General features: G+C 45.8%; 2 protein-coding genes across 3 annotated transcripts; both read left to right on the top strand.

Moving 5' to 3' along the window:
• Nucleotides 1–371: 371 nt before the first annotated feature.
• HOXB9 (homeobox B9) lies at nucleotides 372–5,215 on the top strand. Its single transcript, XM_009464592.2, has 2 exons — nucleotides 372–1,000; nucleotides 4,411–5,215. Exons 1-2 carry the CDS (start codon nucleotides 493–495, stop codon nucleotides 4,644–4,646), a joined length of 744 nt encoding a protein of 247 aa, XP_009462867.1. The 5' UTR covers nucleotides 372–492; the 3' UTR covers nucleotides 4,647–5,215.
• Nucleotides 5,216–13,054: 7,839 nt separating this feature from the next.
• HOXB8 (homeobox B8) lies at nucleotides 13,055–15,961 on the top strand. Of its 2 annotated transcripts, none has more exons than XM_009464587.2 (2): nucleotides 13,055–13,955; nucleotides 14,782–15,961. In XM_009464587.2, exons 1-2 carry the CDS (start codon nucleotides 13,535–13,537, stop codon nucleotides 15,084–15,086), a joined length of 726 nt encoding a protein of 241 aa, XP_009462862.1. In that variant the 5' UTR covers nucleotides 13,055–13,534; the 3' UTR covers nucleotides 15,087–15,961. The 2 variants fall into 2 exon arrangements, with proteins under 2 accessions (XP_009462862.1, XP_009462861.1); XM_009464586.2 differs by having other exon boundaries at nucleotides 14,779–15,961.
• The last annotated feature ends 77 nt before the right edge of the window (nucleotides 15,962–16,038 follow it).

Here is a 16,038-nt window from a genome sequence, read left to right as displayed (position 1 = left end):
CCCGAGTGGCAAAGAATAGCTTTTATCTCTATTCCCCCGTGATGGTTATTAAAGGCAAAGCGAGCACATCAGCATCTTTCTCTAAAAAAAAATAATAAAAAAAATCCGGCCCCCCCTCCTGCCCCCCCAATATTTCAGGAGCAAATCTGGGAAGGGATATGAGCCCCAGCTCTGCCCGTTTGGTGCCTTTTCGAAACTCCTGACGTTTTGCAACATTGCATAAACATAAAACAATCCATCCTTGATATGGAATGCAAGGGCGGATGACAGCGCAGCGCAGCCCCCTCGGCTTCGATTGATTTACGCCGAGACTGACGCTTTATCAGGCACACGAAAAAAGTTTGACCAATCATTTTGCTGGGAGCTCACAACACAGCAGCCCAACTGTACTTTGTTGGCTGGGAAGTTGGAGAAGGGGGTAGAGTACAAATCTAGATCTGTCCTATATATTTTTTTCCCTTCATTGAACCGTGCTTTGTATGATGTCTGAGAATGTCCATTTCTGGGACTCTTAGCAATTATTATGTCGACTCCATTATAAGTCATGAAAGCGAAGACTCGCCTTCAGCTAAATTTTCATCTGGGCAATATACGAGTTCCAGGCAAGCTGGGCACAATGAGCATCTAGAATTCCCCTCCTGTAGTTTTCAGCCAAAACCTCCAGTTTTCAGCGCCTCCTGGACTCCTTTGAATCCACATTCTTCTGGTACCCTTCCTGCCGTCTACCATCCATATATTCAACATCAAAGCGTCCCATCTGATAGCAGGTATCTACGGAGCTGGCTGGATCCAGTGCCCAGAGCAGAGAACCTCCCCGGGCAGGGCTCTGTTAAGGCAGAGCCGCTGCTGGGCCGTCCCGGGGATGTCCATAAACAGGGAACACAGGAGTACAATTTAGAAACTTCTGCTGCAAGGGAAGGGATCGTTTCCAATCAAAGGCCCAGCTTCGAGGACAATAAAGTTTGTGAAGGAAGCGAAGACAAAGACAGGACAGATCAAAGTAAGTTATAAAAGTGAGGAAGTAAACAGTATAAAAGCTGGAGGAGGTGCAATAAAAGGGGACAATGCTGCGTAAAGTTTAAAATCAGGGCTTAAAGAAAAGTCTCAGCTTGCTGATGCCAACCTAAGGGGAGAGGTGGGGAGGGGAGAGGGGTGGCATTGTCTCTGCCGGTAAATAAAAATAAAAATAAAAATGAGCGTCGTCTCTGAGCTTAAACAGAGTCCAGAGCGGACAAAAGCTGGAGCGAGTCATCCTCTTTCCTACAGAGCTCTGGCTCCGGCAGCAGAGACCACTGTAGTAAGCGGGAGTAAATCTGCGCGGGTGCGGGCGGCGGGGACGGGGAGGGACGGGGGGAGCCGGGAGATGTCGGGGAGCGAGGCCGGGAAAGGGGAGCAGGGGGGGAGAAGGAGAAGAAGGGGGGAAAGAGGCGAAATTACGGAGGAAAAGTTCACGTGGGGGACGGAAAGAGCAGCGGGGGCTTTGCCGTGCCCGGAGCCCGGCGGAGCCCGGCGGAGGCGGGGACGGGCTCGCTCCCTCCGCCGCTCCTCTCGGGTCTGCGGTGGTGCTGCCTTTTTGTTCTCATTATTCCTCCTGTTTGTTTGTTTATTTGGGTTTTTTTAATTGCTTGTTTATTAAATGCAACGGTGCAGGGTATGAATATTTCAAAGCCACGCTCCTTCCTAGTGAAAAAAAAAAAAAAAGGAGGGGGGGGTGCTTCCAACTTAATTAGCTTTTATTTGTAATGTAGCCAGATTGGGGAAACAGTTAAACTTCAGCATGTGCTTTTTCCGCGAGGAGGCTTGTCTTTTTTTTCCCCTGAAATATAGAAAAAAAAAAATCATTCGCCTTGAAAATATTTAATAATACTGTCAATAATGCGATTAATAATACCATTATTAATAATAATGCTCATAATTATTATAGTAATGATAATACTAATAATGCGGTGGCGTCTGAGTGAGAAAGACTCGGTATCTCCACCTCGTGCCGGTCCGGTCGGTACCTGGTTGCCATCTGGAAGGTGAAGGGGAGCCGAAGCCCGAGCAGGAGGCAGAGGGAGAAACTTGGCTTCGCCCCCGCGGTGAACACCGCGCCGCGAAAGCCGGAGTTTCCCCGGCTGGCAGAGGAGCAGCCCCCGCCGGGGGTACAACTCCTCGGAGCCTCCCACGGTCCTTTTTCCCCTTGAATTAACTTCGGTTTCCCCCCCTCCATTGGAACAGAAATTGCCATTGCAACCCTACGATTAAAACCACAGTATCTTCTCGCCCCTCACGGATTCCTCCCCTCCTTGTGCAGGATGTTACCGTGACTTTTTTTCCCCCCCCTATCATTTAACTTGCGCGCAGACACACAGGCGCGCACACACACTCACACACACACAAAAAGAAAGTCCTATTCTATTGTACTGGGCAGAGATCCAGAACAAACTGCAACCGTGAGGTGAATGATTTGAGAGAATTAAATATCCAGGTTCTGTGCTCAATGTCCCTGAAATTGAATATATAAAAATCTTGTCCAAGAAAATGTTATTAAGTTATAAGTAAGTGCAGGGACCCGCGCGAGGAGGATGCTGTGTGGTTTCTATGGCATGTGGTTACGATGCATATTTTGTTTTAAATAATAGTTTAATTTGGGCTGATGTTGAGAGGCTGCCAGGGCTGGAAGACGAAGCTCTTTTGCAGAAAGTACTCCCACCGATTTCCCTGACTCTTTCAATTTTTGAAAGTATTTCGCAATAATGAATCCCCGCCCTGTGTATGGCACAGGGCTCTGTTAATTTATTTGCTGGATTTTAAAGAAAAGATGTGCCAGGACCTCTTCCCTTTCGCTTTTCTGTTTGGGGATGTGTGTATAGTGAATAGATAAAGCACCGCTGGCGTTTAAAATATCTTCTACTTTAACGACCCAAGATACGACCGAAAAATAAAACCAAACCGAATAAAAATCCGTTATGAAGCAGAGCCCTCCATTGCCATTAAAGGATGGGTAGCAGGATTAACAGTATCAATTATTAACAGCTTTCTTCCTCTTTAATATTTAATTCTGCATATTAGATCAAGTCAATTACATTAAGGAAATAGCCGTGCAAATTTGTAAGAGGCAGTACTTACAGGGGAAGATTAACCGGATTATTTTTTAAAAAATATTCAATATATTTCATTTTACGTAGAGGAAACGTTCTGATGGCGCGCGCGCGTGTGTATGTATATATTTATAATGGTCCATTTAATTGGTGTAAAGGTTTATGGCTTCAGTCATCATTTCAGAGGAGGCAAAGGAAATAAAATAGAAATACGTGGTCCGTCTATAACCCTTCGTTTTACTCTTTCCCGCCTCTCAGTTCCCCAACGGTCAGCTAATATTTGCATGTGATTAGCCAGTGCTCTATTATTTACCCTAAGCCCACTTCACCTTCGGGTGCGACCTTCACCACCACCGTGCCTGGGGGTGGTTTCTGCTCCCCAAATGTTGCTTTCTCCCCCCCTCCCCCCCCCCAGCCCCCCACGACCGGGCTAATGCCTGCAACGTCCTTTTTGCAAAAGATTCCCACGTAACTTCTCCCACACGCGAGGCTGACGGGCAGCCTCTTATTTATTTTTGGCTGCGTTTGCAGCCCTGCAAATGTCCATGTCTCCGGGTAACACTGTCCAGATCTCCGGCAGCAGCGTCCCCCCAGCCCTCAGAGGATGTTTATTGTATCGAGACCGTTTCTTGCCACATAGCAAAAAAGCAGGCAGGATTTACGCAAGGTTTCTCCAGCCCTCCTCTCCCCGCTCCTTGCCTGCGCGGTGTGGCTGCGGGAGCAAATCTGTAGGCACGTGGGAAAACACAGCTGGAAAAAAATGTAATATATGTAATTTTTGCACCGGTTTCTTTGTATATAGCGTGCGTGACGTGCAGATGGGCGTTATGCAAATCTATAAGTGCCTGGGGGTGTTTACCTGGCAGAGATGGGCCCGGGGGAAAGCGGGGGGAGCTCCGCCACGTGTGCGCCCAAACACGCGTGTGCGCCCAGGCACGGGTGTGCGGGGGCCGCGGCTGTGCACGGACCCGCGTGTGCAGAGGCGCGTGCCCGCACGGACCCGCGTGTGCCCGCCGGCACGGGGGTGCACGGACACGAGCCTGGGCGTGCAGGCAGCGCAGCCCCGCGTGTCCGCGGCTCCCGGGCCCCCCCCGCTCGGGAGGGAGGGGGGGCGTGTGCCCCTCTTTCGGGATCGGGCCCCCCTGCGCTGGCCCTGGCCATCCCCTAGGATTTTCATCCGGCCTCTGCTGCTAACTCCTACGGCAGGGAGCATTTTTCACCCGGGCGTGCATATGCGTATGTATAATCTTAATATTTGATGGCATGATTAAAACCTTCTGAGAAACGCTCAAGCTGCATCGTATTGATCTCGCTGCTTTTCTTTCAGCCAACCCAGCTGCCAGCTGGCTTCACGCCCGTTCCTCCAGGAAAAAACGATGCCCTTACACCAAATACCAGACCCTGGAACTAGAGAAGGAGTTTTTATTCAATATGTACCTGACGAGGGACCGTAGACACGAAGTGGCCAGACTCCTCAACCTGAGTGAGAGACAAGTCAAAATCTGGTTTCAGAACCGAAGGATGAAAATGAAGAAAATGAACAAGGAACAGGGCAAAGAATGAAAAAAAAAAAAAAAAAACCAACAAAAAACAAAACCCAAACAGAAAAGCAGCATCCCCCCTTGCCCCCAGCTCCCAGCCTCCGCGGCCGCGCACCCCCCCGCAGTGCTGCCACATCCCCCAAACGCGCGGGGAAAACCTCCCCGTTTCCCAGCTCCACCTTTGCATGCGAGATGTTGCTTATTATTCTTTTTTATCTTCTTAGCATTGCCACATCGGAGGCAACTTAGCCAAAACTGCAGCTCCTTTTTGGGGACACACGCTGGGTTTTGTTTCTATTCTCTTGTTTTCTTTTTCTATTTTTTTTTGTTTGTTTGTTTGTTCGCTTTCTCTTTTCTTCTCCCCACAGTGTAACACAGACACAGGCTCCTGTCCGAGCAGCAGCTTTCCCTGCTTGCATTTTCTCCATGGAAAGCAAGACGGCAAACCCAACTGGCCACAACCAGCCCTGGCCCAAGCCCCCACCAAACCTCGCTGTCTTTCTTTAGCCACGTAAGGACAATGATCCTCTAACATTCACAACACCCCGGCGCACACACACACCCACACACACCCACACACACTCACACACACCCACACTCACACACGCTCACACTCACACGTTGAGGTGGCCAAGGAACCAGACGATTTAATTAAACTACTGCAAGACAGACACATTCGTAAGACTTGCGTTTAATTGCACCCAACAAATCATTTTCAATTCGCCAACTTTATACCGGGGCAGTCGGTTAATGACAGCCCAACTCCCAGCCGCGCTGCGTTGCTTTTCTTTTTCCCCTTTTTTTTTTTTTTCCTTCCCCCCCCCCCCCCCCCAGTTTGTTTTATTATGCGGGATTTTTTATTTGAATCGTGCCATGGCAGATATGTGACTTTGACCTGAAAGTTTAGTAGGATCTTTACAGGCAAACCTCCTCATCTGGTAATTTTATACTGGGTCACTTGGAAGAGGAGAAAAGCCGGGGAGGGAGGCGAGAGAGTGTGTGGGGGGCACTCTCAGAGCCGCATTGTAAATTATTTAGGAGAAAAAGGGGCGGAAGAACCCCTGCCAACTTATTCCTAACTTTTAGAGGAGAGGAAGAATGGGATTTTCTAGTTAAAAAACTACCTTAGTAGAGCTGTAAGGGAGGGGAAGGTTGTGTTCTTAGTGCTAGCATATTTATAATTTATTGTGAATTGACTTTTCCTAAAGCAGTAGGCTGTTGCAGAGATAAAGTGCCAACCCTAGCCTGTGTGTATTTCTTCCCCCTCCTGTTTGCTGAGATGCTTTTAATACTTGAATGTCGCTGGGGTTTTGGTGGGGTGGGGTGGTTTTTTTCTCGCCTGAAGCCAGCTCCCGGCGTGTTTTCCCACTGCCACCCGCCTCCCTCCGGGGCCCGGTGCCGCGCCGGGGCCGGGGCCCGCCGCCTCCCCGGGGAAGGAGCCTCGTCCCGCGGGTGGCACCGGGGGACGCGGCGGCTCCGCGCTGCCCCCCCTTCCTCATCCTCATCCCGAAGAAGCGGTTAGAGTCACAAATATAGACCTCGCTGGTCCCATGTCGTGCCGGCCGGAGCTGATTTCTCATCTGACAGATCCGCTGGAGCTTTCTCCAACCCGCCCGTGCGGGACCGGTTTCCCTTTATCTCTGTAAGACTTAACTTTGTTTTGGGAAGGGGGGCGGGGGGGGGCGGGGGGGGTTAGTACCAGTCGATTATATGGTGGGTATTGTAAACTGTGTTCGTGGTTGTGTTTCTGTGAACGTTGAAGCTCGTTTTCTGTTTCTGCTGTGGCTTTTTAAGTATGCGAAGAGTTCTGCAGTTGATAGTGGATGGAAAATATCGAAATAAACCTCTCTCGTTTTCTTCGTGTGCGAATTTGTATATTTAGCTGCCAGGAGGCTTTCTAGGAACAAGGCGAGTGTAAGGTGGCTTGTTTTAATAGGGTGGGGAAAAAAACGGAGAAAAGACATTTATTTCTGCTGTATATCTGAACGAACCAGTGCAAATCTGATTTCAGAAGCGACTCACTTGTGTAGCCTTAGCGTTAGCTTTTGTGGGACCACTTTTATCTGCTGAACAGAGATTGCTCTGGGAAGAAGCGATAGGCAGATTTGCGGTTTTGGAAAGTGTTCCTGCTTTTTTTTGTTGTGTTTTGGGTTTTTTTTTTCCCCTCCCCCCCCCCCCCCCCCCATGATCCAGAGATAAGAAGCAAATAGCTGCCCCTCGGTGCACTGAAATTTCCACCACTTCAATTCCTCTTGAAAGGGGGAAAAGAAAAAATCTTCCACTCGACAAGAAACCAGACCTTAAGCGTTTAAGACCATTCCTCAGAAAGTTGTGTTGTTTTTTTTTTTTTGAATGCCTAGACTTTCTCATGTAAAACTTTCCACCACGAAGTAGCTCCTCGGGGGCTTCAAAATTTAACTGTTCTGTTGCCGGAGGGAGTTAGATGTAACCAAACTTCACCCTGTGTCAAAGCCCCTAATCCCCTTCCTCGAAACTCATTTAAGAAACGCAGTTTCGGAGACATTTTGAGCTGAGGAAAGAAAGTTGGTGGCAGCAGGATCAGTTCTCTAAATCCGGATTTATTTAAAAAGAAAAAAAAAAAAGATAGTGGTTTGAAAAAAGATGATTTAGCTGTGTTTAAGCTGGGCAGTCAAATTTTTCAGTTTTGTTTGATTCTTCTCAAGGATGGATGAATTTCAAATCCGCTTCATGCTGAATTGATATATTCCTCGTATCTCGGACTGAGTATGGACTTGCCTAAATCCTCATTGCTATATTTTTCAGAAGCGTACCCGTGACTTAAGTGATGTTTGCAACCCATCGGCCACTAGAATTTAGAAACATTTTTCACTTTCCTTAGAACTGTGGTAAAGAGCGGATATTTTTAAGACGACAATATAAGGTTCTTTTTAAATAGAATTTAAAATGTTAGTTCATTTTATTAGGAAATATGCTTACTTTAAAAATGTTGGAAAAGCTGTCTTCTGTAGCATCAGCAGGATGTATTTTCCAGAGATGTTTAATGCTCCAGAATAAAAATCGATTTTAGAACAACAGCACCTATATGTCATTGTGTTATACTGCTTCATCTAAAATTTCAGAAATATTTTCATTGGGCTTTCCTGCGTTCTTCAGTGGCTCGTTAAGTGTATTATAAGAATCAATTTTTGCTTAGGTTAAAAAAAAGAAGTCCAGAGACAAATGGAAACAATTCCTCTCCGGTGCAGCAAGTGCTTACTCGGTCCCATGCAAGCTTGCTGCCCTTCTAAATGTTTTTAAAATTGTTTGATTTTTTTGAATTGGAGATCGTTAATCTCTGGTTACATTTACCGGTGGTTGCTTGGGCTTTGGTTTGTTTGCTTGTTTACCTGTTTGTTTTCGAGGGTTTGATCTCTACATTCCCGCAGCAGCCTTAGGGGAGCAGGAGTGGAGGCGCAGAGCGGACTGGCTTTATTTGACTTTCCTCGGTTTATTCCCCTACCGCCCAAGGAAAACGTTGCTAAAGAAAAATTAGAAACCCAAAACAAACAGTGGGAAACCCCACCCCGCTTTCCCCGCTTGGCATCGCCTCGGATTTGACACGCGGTTCCTTTTTCCAAGGGCTCAATGAGTGGTTCCTATAATTCCCTCTCTAAATTCGTTTGACATTTTATTGCTCATGAAGAAATACAAGCGCTTGGAAAGTGTTTCTATCTCTATATTTAAAAAACAAACAAACCCTAAGACCTGCTCAGCCCTGCAGGAAGCAGGTAGTGAGAAATATAACCGAGAATCTCTTTCCACTAATTTTTAACATAATGGGCGCTCTAAAGGGCAATATTTCACTTCTTAAAAAAATCCTTTCTTTGGGGCAGCTCTGAAAAGAAAACAAAAGAAGAAGAAAGATATTTGGAGCTTACTGAGGGAAGAGAGAGAAAGGGAAGTAACTTGTCATAAAAAAAAGGAAAATTCAGTGCAGTGTGCTGCAATAAAAGAATATGACCGCTATAAAACTTTATAGGGTATAAATTTCTGAAGGTTAAGGAACTAAACGGCTGTAAAGCAAACAGTGCAAGAAAACTTTCAGGAACTCCTAAATTACTACAACGACTTGGGAATGTGGGGAAACCCAACGTGTAAATGCTCTTGTTTCTGCTTCACTCACATACAAAGTTCCCCTCTTTTTTTTTTTTTTTTTTCCTTAAGGGAGGGGGTAGTTAAAAAATAAGGGGGGGGGGGGATGGAGAGAAAAGGTGGGGAGGGACTTTTGCTAATTTATTCTTCTCTTGCAGATGCCGTGAAAATCCAGCGCTCTGGATGCTTCCCTTTGTTCTTTTTTTTTTTTTTTTTTTTCCCTCCTCCTTTTTTTTTTTTTTTTTCTTTTTCCTTTAAAGCAATTCCAGGCTGCCAGAATGCTGAGCCATGCACGCAACAACAACAACAACACACACACACAGAGGCACCCCCGCACTCCTCACACACTCGAAGTTCTGGCGAGACGTCTGGGCTTGGGAAGCTCTTTATCGGTTTACAGCTCTGGCCTTCCCCCTCCAGAGCAGAATGACCAATTGTTTAGTCTCGGAATTTGAAACAATAGTGGTTTTCAAAAGCAAACCCATTTTCCCTCTTTTATTGCCGGGTAGAGCGACTGGATGGTGGAGCTTTCCCCGCGTAAAACTTCAGCGCGGAGGAGGAGGAACTCCATTTTCCTTTTTCTCCCTTTTTTTTTCTCCCTCCCCTCGCTTTCCCCCGGTTTTATTTCCCCAGGTCCGAGCGGGGACACCCCCCCCCCTCTTTTTCTGCTTCCCCCCCTCTCTCCAAAGGAAACCTCCCCCCTCCCTGCGCGCCCCCCGGCCCAGGCTGCGGCGCCGCGCCGCGCCGCGAGGTGGCGCCCTTGCTCCACGCTGGACGCGCGTCTCCCGCGCTCGGCCGCGGGGCCCCGCGTAACACCTTGACTTCATTAGCGGCAGCCACCGGGCTGCTCGCTTGGCGAGCATGAATAATCCCGAGGCATAAAATATAGGGTTAATTATCGCTATTTTGCCGATTTTATAGGTTACGTCTATTTTTTCCCTGCGAGGGTGAATTATGTGAGGCTGGGAAAACAACAAAAAAAAAGAGAGTTAAGCTGGAAGCTCTGTGCTGGGATGCGGTGAGAGGTGGGGCACGCAGCTATTTTAAATGTTCATTTAAAGGGGAGAAAAATACCATCGGGTTTTGTCTTCTGCTGGTTCGGGTGGAGGTGGGAGGACAGCGTAATTATCTCCAAACCGAAGATTTACGTTTGCAGGACTGGAAAAGAGAGTGGCTGAAAGATTTCGGGGGGAAAGGCGCACACAGAATCAGGGCATTTTCCCCTGGCTCTTTACCTTAGCCGTTAGGATGATCTGCGCTTTCTCAGCTCTTTATTTTCTACGCTTTACGTTCATAGCCATCGCCGAAAAAAAGCCAGTATATGCTTTTCAGAAGTTGAACGGGTGATTTTTGGTAAACTTGCTCCGTCTTTTGGTAATGCTACTGCTCTTCGCCCAAGGTCTTCACTTAATATGTTTGGAAATATTTTTAAATGCTACAAAATAGTAAATTAATCCAAAATGCTATTAACTTACCACGTTTTGTGATATGCGTAAATATTCCACGGATACAGTAGCAGCAAAAATGTAAACTTCTAACTCCGTTAGTTCACTTTTATTTTGGCCTTTGTTTCTTCAAAATTACAAGGCAAAAATTATTCAGACGTTCCAGTCCTTCAGCTACAAATAACATAGAAAGGAATGGTGGCAATAATTTCAATATAGGTTTTCTTTCAAATTGTTCTAAACAGGTATTTTCTGAATAAACGTTGCTCCGAAGTTACACCAGAAAACGCGCGCGCGCTGCCCAGTACGCAGCCTTCTGGGGAAGGACGTAACAAATTAAACGGGTGCACACAACAGAACGGGACGCAATATGCTGCTTCGAGAAGCAAAGTTTAAGCATCTCAGGACTCTGCTTAAATGCTCTAAAATGAAATACAGAAGTAAACAGAAATAGATGGGGAAAATAAAGACAAATCCTGCCCTTGTGCATTCAGTAAAATGCGGAGTAGTGGAAAGTTAAGGTTTACCTAGGAAAGGGTTTGGGGTTCTCTTTTTTTTCCTTGTGAATTCCTAATAAATCTTTCCTCCGCTGGGTATTTATACATTATCTTCTCCCTCGCAGACACACACAGGCAAGCACACTCACACACATCCCCACTTGTTTCTTCTTATAATAGAAACATTTTCCTTTCATCAGGAATCTGAGTACAGTATATGAATGATTTAAGATCAGCCATTGATTTCTGGTGCATTGGTGAGTTACCATCCCATCATGACCATAAAATCCTCCTGCACTTGATAAAAATGTTAACTTCCAAGAACAACTTCGCTCCTGCCTTCTTGGGGTCCACGGACGAACGGGAATTCCTGCTATTTTTTACTTGGCGAACTTGAATAGATGGGAGTACCCCTCCAAACACACACAGAAGAGGAGAGCATCTTTTCTAAAAATACTTTAGTCGATTCAATTTTTTTTTTTTTTTTTGCTTTCTTGAAAATTCCAGCATCGAGCATCCCCACGCCAGGCTGCAAAGCTCTGTTTACTTCTGTGCACCATTTCTGGGGTTTTATGTTCAAAGAGGAAACCAAAATCTGCTCAATCGACAATAAAAGTGTTGAGAAAAATAAAATGTTAACTTGTCTTTTAGGGGGGAAAAAAAGCCTTAATTATACCACTGCAAGTACTCCAACAACAATAATTACTTGAAAAGGCTCTTAGGCTCGACTGAAATGATCCCTACACAAAATAAAGGAAACGTATTTACTTAAACTATATCTCTAAGGATGGTTTTAAAGTTTTATTCCGTTACTATCTTTGTTTTCTTTCTTTCTCTCTTTCTGCCTGTCTGTCTCAATTCCCTGCCTATTCCCACTGCCAATTTTAATTCAAGTATTTTTTCACCAAAGCCCTGGCAAGACAGACTAACCGAAACATTTCAACTTTTTCCTCTTTTCCATGGTGTGGAGGTGGAAAATTGTCCCTCGGTTGAAGGCAGGCACGAGTGAAACCCTCTTTCATTCACCTTTCTCGTGTCAAAACCGCGCAGACGGATGCAATGGGAAGCAGCAGAAATCTACCCGGGGCAAAGGGAAAAAAAAAAATAAATAGAGGTTTAAAAGGGTGTCTTTAACTCCTGTTGAAGGATTGGAAAATATAGGTGGCATTGCGGGGGGCTTGGAGGGGCGCCGGGGGTGTCAGGCAGGCTGGGGCAGCGGCGGGGCTGGGCGGGTTTGGGTCGTTATTAGCTGAAATACGCCTCGGTAATATTTGCTGACTGCGCTAAATGAATTTCAAAATCTACCCCCTGTGTGTTTAGATGGTGGAAAATTGCAGCGTTGGCATCTTAGGGGTAAGTTTGCCTCGTTGTTACCAAATGCCAATAAAATAGAAAGCCTCTCTCCCTCACCCCACCCCCTCTTCTCCCCAGTTTTCACTACAAGTATCACAAAAAAAAAAAAAAAAATTTTTTTTTTTTTTTAAGTTATTGAGGAGGGGGTGAGGGAGGGCACAGCCATCCGTTCCCGGCCGTAAAGGCTCTGCTCGGGGTGTGATAAGCCACACAATACTTTTAGTTCGCAATCATCCCCGACCACATCTTGAACGAGTCCTCGGCGGGGGAGGAGGCAGGGAGGGGGCTGCGGGAGAGACACAAAAAGTCAATGTTATATATGAAAAACTATAATCATTTTAATTCAATATTGACACCTCAACATCTCGCTGTAATGCGGACGGGTCCAATCGAAACCTCTGGTTTATAGCAGTAGAGGAACGAACTCGTAAAATCCTAACGGCTTTTATGTAGTGCGGTATAAACAACAACAACATCCCCGGCTTTATGGCGTTTTATAGTTTGTTAAACAGTTTACAGCCTTTTTTGGGGCTATTACAAATGCAATTCCCTTCATGTGATAGTTAAACCTTTATCAATAATAAGGAAATTGATCATTAAAATGTTAAATATGACTACCTCGTTTGTTTTAAAATATGTTTAGGGTAAGAAGCTGTATGATTTGATAACTTGTATTAAAATACCAATTACATTTATAGGACCTTTTAAAACTGGTAGCAATTAAATCGTGTTCTTTTACAGTTTTCCAAAGCGACCCTGACATTTAAAAAGGCTAAAACTGCCTCGTTAAAATTTTGAAATTAACGACTGCGAGCGCTTCTCTTTAATTTTCCAACACTCCCCAAAAATCAATCTTTTGGGTGGTCTAGGTATGTGATTTGTTGTGAGGCGAGCGATATCTCATTAATGTAGGTAGTTAAACATATTTAATCCGTATATTCACCCCACCTCCTTCTCCCTTCCCCTCTCGCTCCCTCTCTCTCTCTCGCTCGCTCCCTCTCCCTCTCTCGCTCCCCCTCGCTTGCTTTTCCTTCTTTATTCTCTCACACTCTTCCTTTCACAATCATGCGGTGCAGAGTCCGTGTGGAGTAAGGAGAAGCCAATAGGATGAGGTTTTGGTAATAGATGCAAATGATCATGAAAAGACACTGCAAAATATGAAACAACTCATTTGCGCTGAAGTAAATCACTGAAAACTGTTTATGAACTGGCATCTCTTCTTGGAAATGTAAAGCGAGAACTCTTTAAGTGGCGATTTTTTTTTTTTTTTAGGGGTGGGGGGGAGGAAAGAATTCAATATCATGCAGGCTTAGAGTTTTGATTATATCCTCCTTTTATATTCCTGGAAATCACAAACTGTCGTTGCTTAGCATCTTAGCGCTTTCTTTTTTTGCTAATAGATTCCCGTGGTCTGGTTTGGTTGGCTTCTTTTTTTTTTTTTTTTTTTTTTTTTTTTTTGCCTTTTCTTCCTCCTCCAAACAAATATTCTTATTTAAATTAAAATGAGCTCTTATTTTGTCAACTCACTCTTCTCCAAATACAAAACCGGGGACTCCTTGCGTCCCAATTACTATGACTGTGGGTTCGCTCAGGATCTTGGGGGCAGACCCACGGTGGTGTACGGACCCAGCACGGGGGGCACCTTCCAGCATCCGACCCAAATCCAGGAGTTTTACCACGGAGCATCCTCACTCTCCAGCTCCCCTTACCAACAGAATCCCTGCGCCGTGGCGTGCCATGGGGACCCCAGCAACTTCTATGGCTACGACCCCTTGCAAAGGCAGAGCCTCTTCAGCGCCCAGGAGTCGGACTTGGTGCAGTACACGGACTGCAAGCTTGCTGCCAGCGGCCTTGGAGAGGAGGCGGAGAGCTCGGAGCAGAGCCCTTCTCCGACCCAGCTTTTCCCCTGGATGCGACCGCAAGGTGAGGCGAGATGGAAAGGACAGCGAGGAGGCAGTTCCTGAGCCCATAAAGTAGCCCTCTGCTTTCTTTCTGCCCCTCTTGCTTGCTTGCTTTCTTTCGCTCCCTTTTTCTTCCCCGGTGACTGTATTTTACTGCTTTATGGGGGTAAACTTTTGCACTTGTAAATTGCTTTATAGTTTAATTACCCTGAAGGAGACCTTTTCTTCTGGGGGCTGAGCGAGCCGGGCTTTCTGTGGAAGGACGCGTCCTTAAAGTTTATGGCACTTTTATAGCCTTAAAAAGCCCCCTCATTTTTGTTTTGCGTTTGATTTGGGGTTTCGGCGGTGCTGCTTGCTCTCCCCGGGCTGCAGCTCTTTTTTTTTTTTTTTTTTTTTTTTTTTTTTTCCCCGGGATCCCAAAGAGCCGGAGTCCGTTGCTGCTGCTGCTGCTGCTGCTGCTGTTGTTGTTGTGCTTCGGGTAATAATAAGTGTGCAAGTGCAGGCTTTAGCTGGGCTGCTCGGAGTGGGCTGGTGGGTGACCCCCCCTCCCCCGCCACCATCACCCCTTTCCTTTATAACCATCTTCCCTTTGATAATATTCCACAGGAGCCTTTCCCTCTCCCTGTTTGCTTCCTGCCTTTGCTCCTGCGAGTCCTTTCTTCCTCCCCCTCCCGCGCCTGTGCGGGTGTGTGCGGGTGTGAGCGGGTGTGTGCGCGGCTGTGCGCGGTTGTGAGCGGGTGTGAGCGGGTGTGAGCCCGCGTGTGCCCATCCCCGAGCCTGGTTTATGTATCTTTCAACCTCCTTCTCTTCTTCCCCTCTTCCACCCAACCTTTGCAATTCCCCAGCAGCCGCTGGACGGAGGAGGGGGAGGCAAACCTACAGCCGCTACCAGACGCTGGAACTGGAGAAGGAATTTCTATTTAATCCCTACCTGACCCGCAAACGGAGGATCGAGGTCTCGCATGCCCTGGGATTGACAGAAAGGCAGGTCAAAATCTGGTTCCAGAACAGGAGGATGAAATGGAAAAAGGAAAACAACAAAGACAAGTTTCCCAGCAGCAAATGCGAGCAGGAAGAACTGGAAAAACAGAAAATGGAAAGAGCCCAGGAGGTGGACGAGGAAGGGGAAGCACAGAAGGCGGACAAGAAATAAAAGGATTTTTAAGGACTGAAAGGCAAGCGCTGCTGGGGTGGCAGAGCCCCTGAGCCCCACGTTAATGGCAGTTAGTGTAAGGGAGGGGTGGGAAAAAAACCAACAATGCATAGAAAAGAGAAAGGAAAAAAAAAAAAACCCTTTTATTGCTGTAAAACAATATAGCTGTAAGCACCACTTTCCTGATTATCCTTTGATACAATGAACAGTATGCAAAAGTGGTCGGGAGGTCTCTCCTGCCTTTTGCCAGTTATTAACTAGTGGTAGTGTAACGCAATAGCTTATGTAAAACATGACTGTGAAATTTTCTCTCTCTCTCTGTCTTTCTCTCTGTCTCTCTCTTCTTTCCTGGGGGGTGGGTTGGTTAACATAGCTTTCAATGCTATAGGAGTTACGTGAAATTACATTTGTGCACTTTTTTTTTTAGTTTCCACCTTTTTTGTTGTGGTTTATCTGTATGTACTGGAGGTAGCTATTGAAACAAGCATCCCAACAACATGAAACTGCCTATTTATGCTATAGTTATCTCTCTCTTTCTCTCTCTCCTTCTCTCTTTGCTTTCCTTACTTCTGTTCTTTTCTTTGGTTCGGGATTTTCTTCTTTTTTTTTTTTTTTGTTTACAATTTTTGAATGTCTCTTTCAAAAAAAGGGAAAAAAAAGAAAAAAAAGACAAGAAAAAAAGCGTTTTTCTCTCCTTTAGTTAGCATGCGCACAGTGAAGCAAGTTGTAAAGTGATCTTTAGGTTAACTGTGAAAAAGAATGTATACTGTATACGTGAATTACTTTATTGGGGGAACTAATGATATATTTTGTTGTTCTTTCACCACTTTGTTCTATTGTCTAAACCTGGAAGCGGCGGAAGAAAGTTACAATAAAGTTTACAAGCGAGAATTCCGTGACATCATTCTTTTACCCTGCTCCATTTCCTCCAGGACCACTTTGATAGAAAGGA

Source organism: Nipponia nippon, unplaced genomic scaffold (assembly GCF_047370975.1).
Source record: "Nipponia nippon isolate SJK-2023a ecotype South Korea unplaced genomic scaffold, ASM4737097v1 scaffold_32, whole genome shotgun sequence".
NCBI lineage: Eukaryota > Metazoa > Chordata > Aves > Pelecaniformes > Threskiornithidae > Nipponia > Nipponia nippon.
Note: the sequence above shows the minus strand (reverse complement) of the source record. Positions and strands in the feature narration are given on the sequence as shown.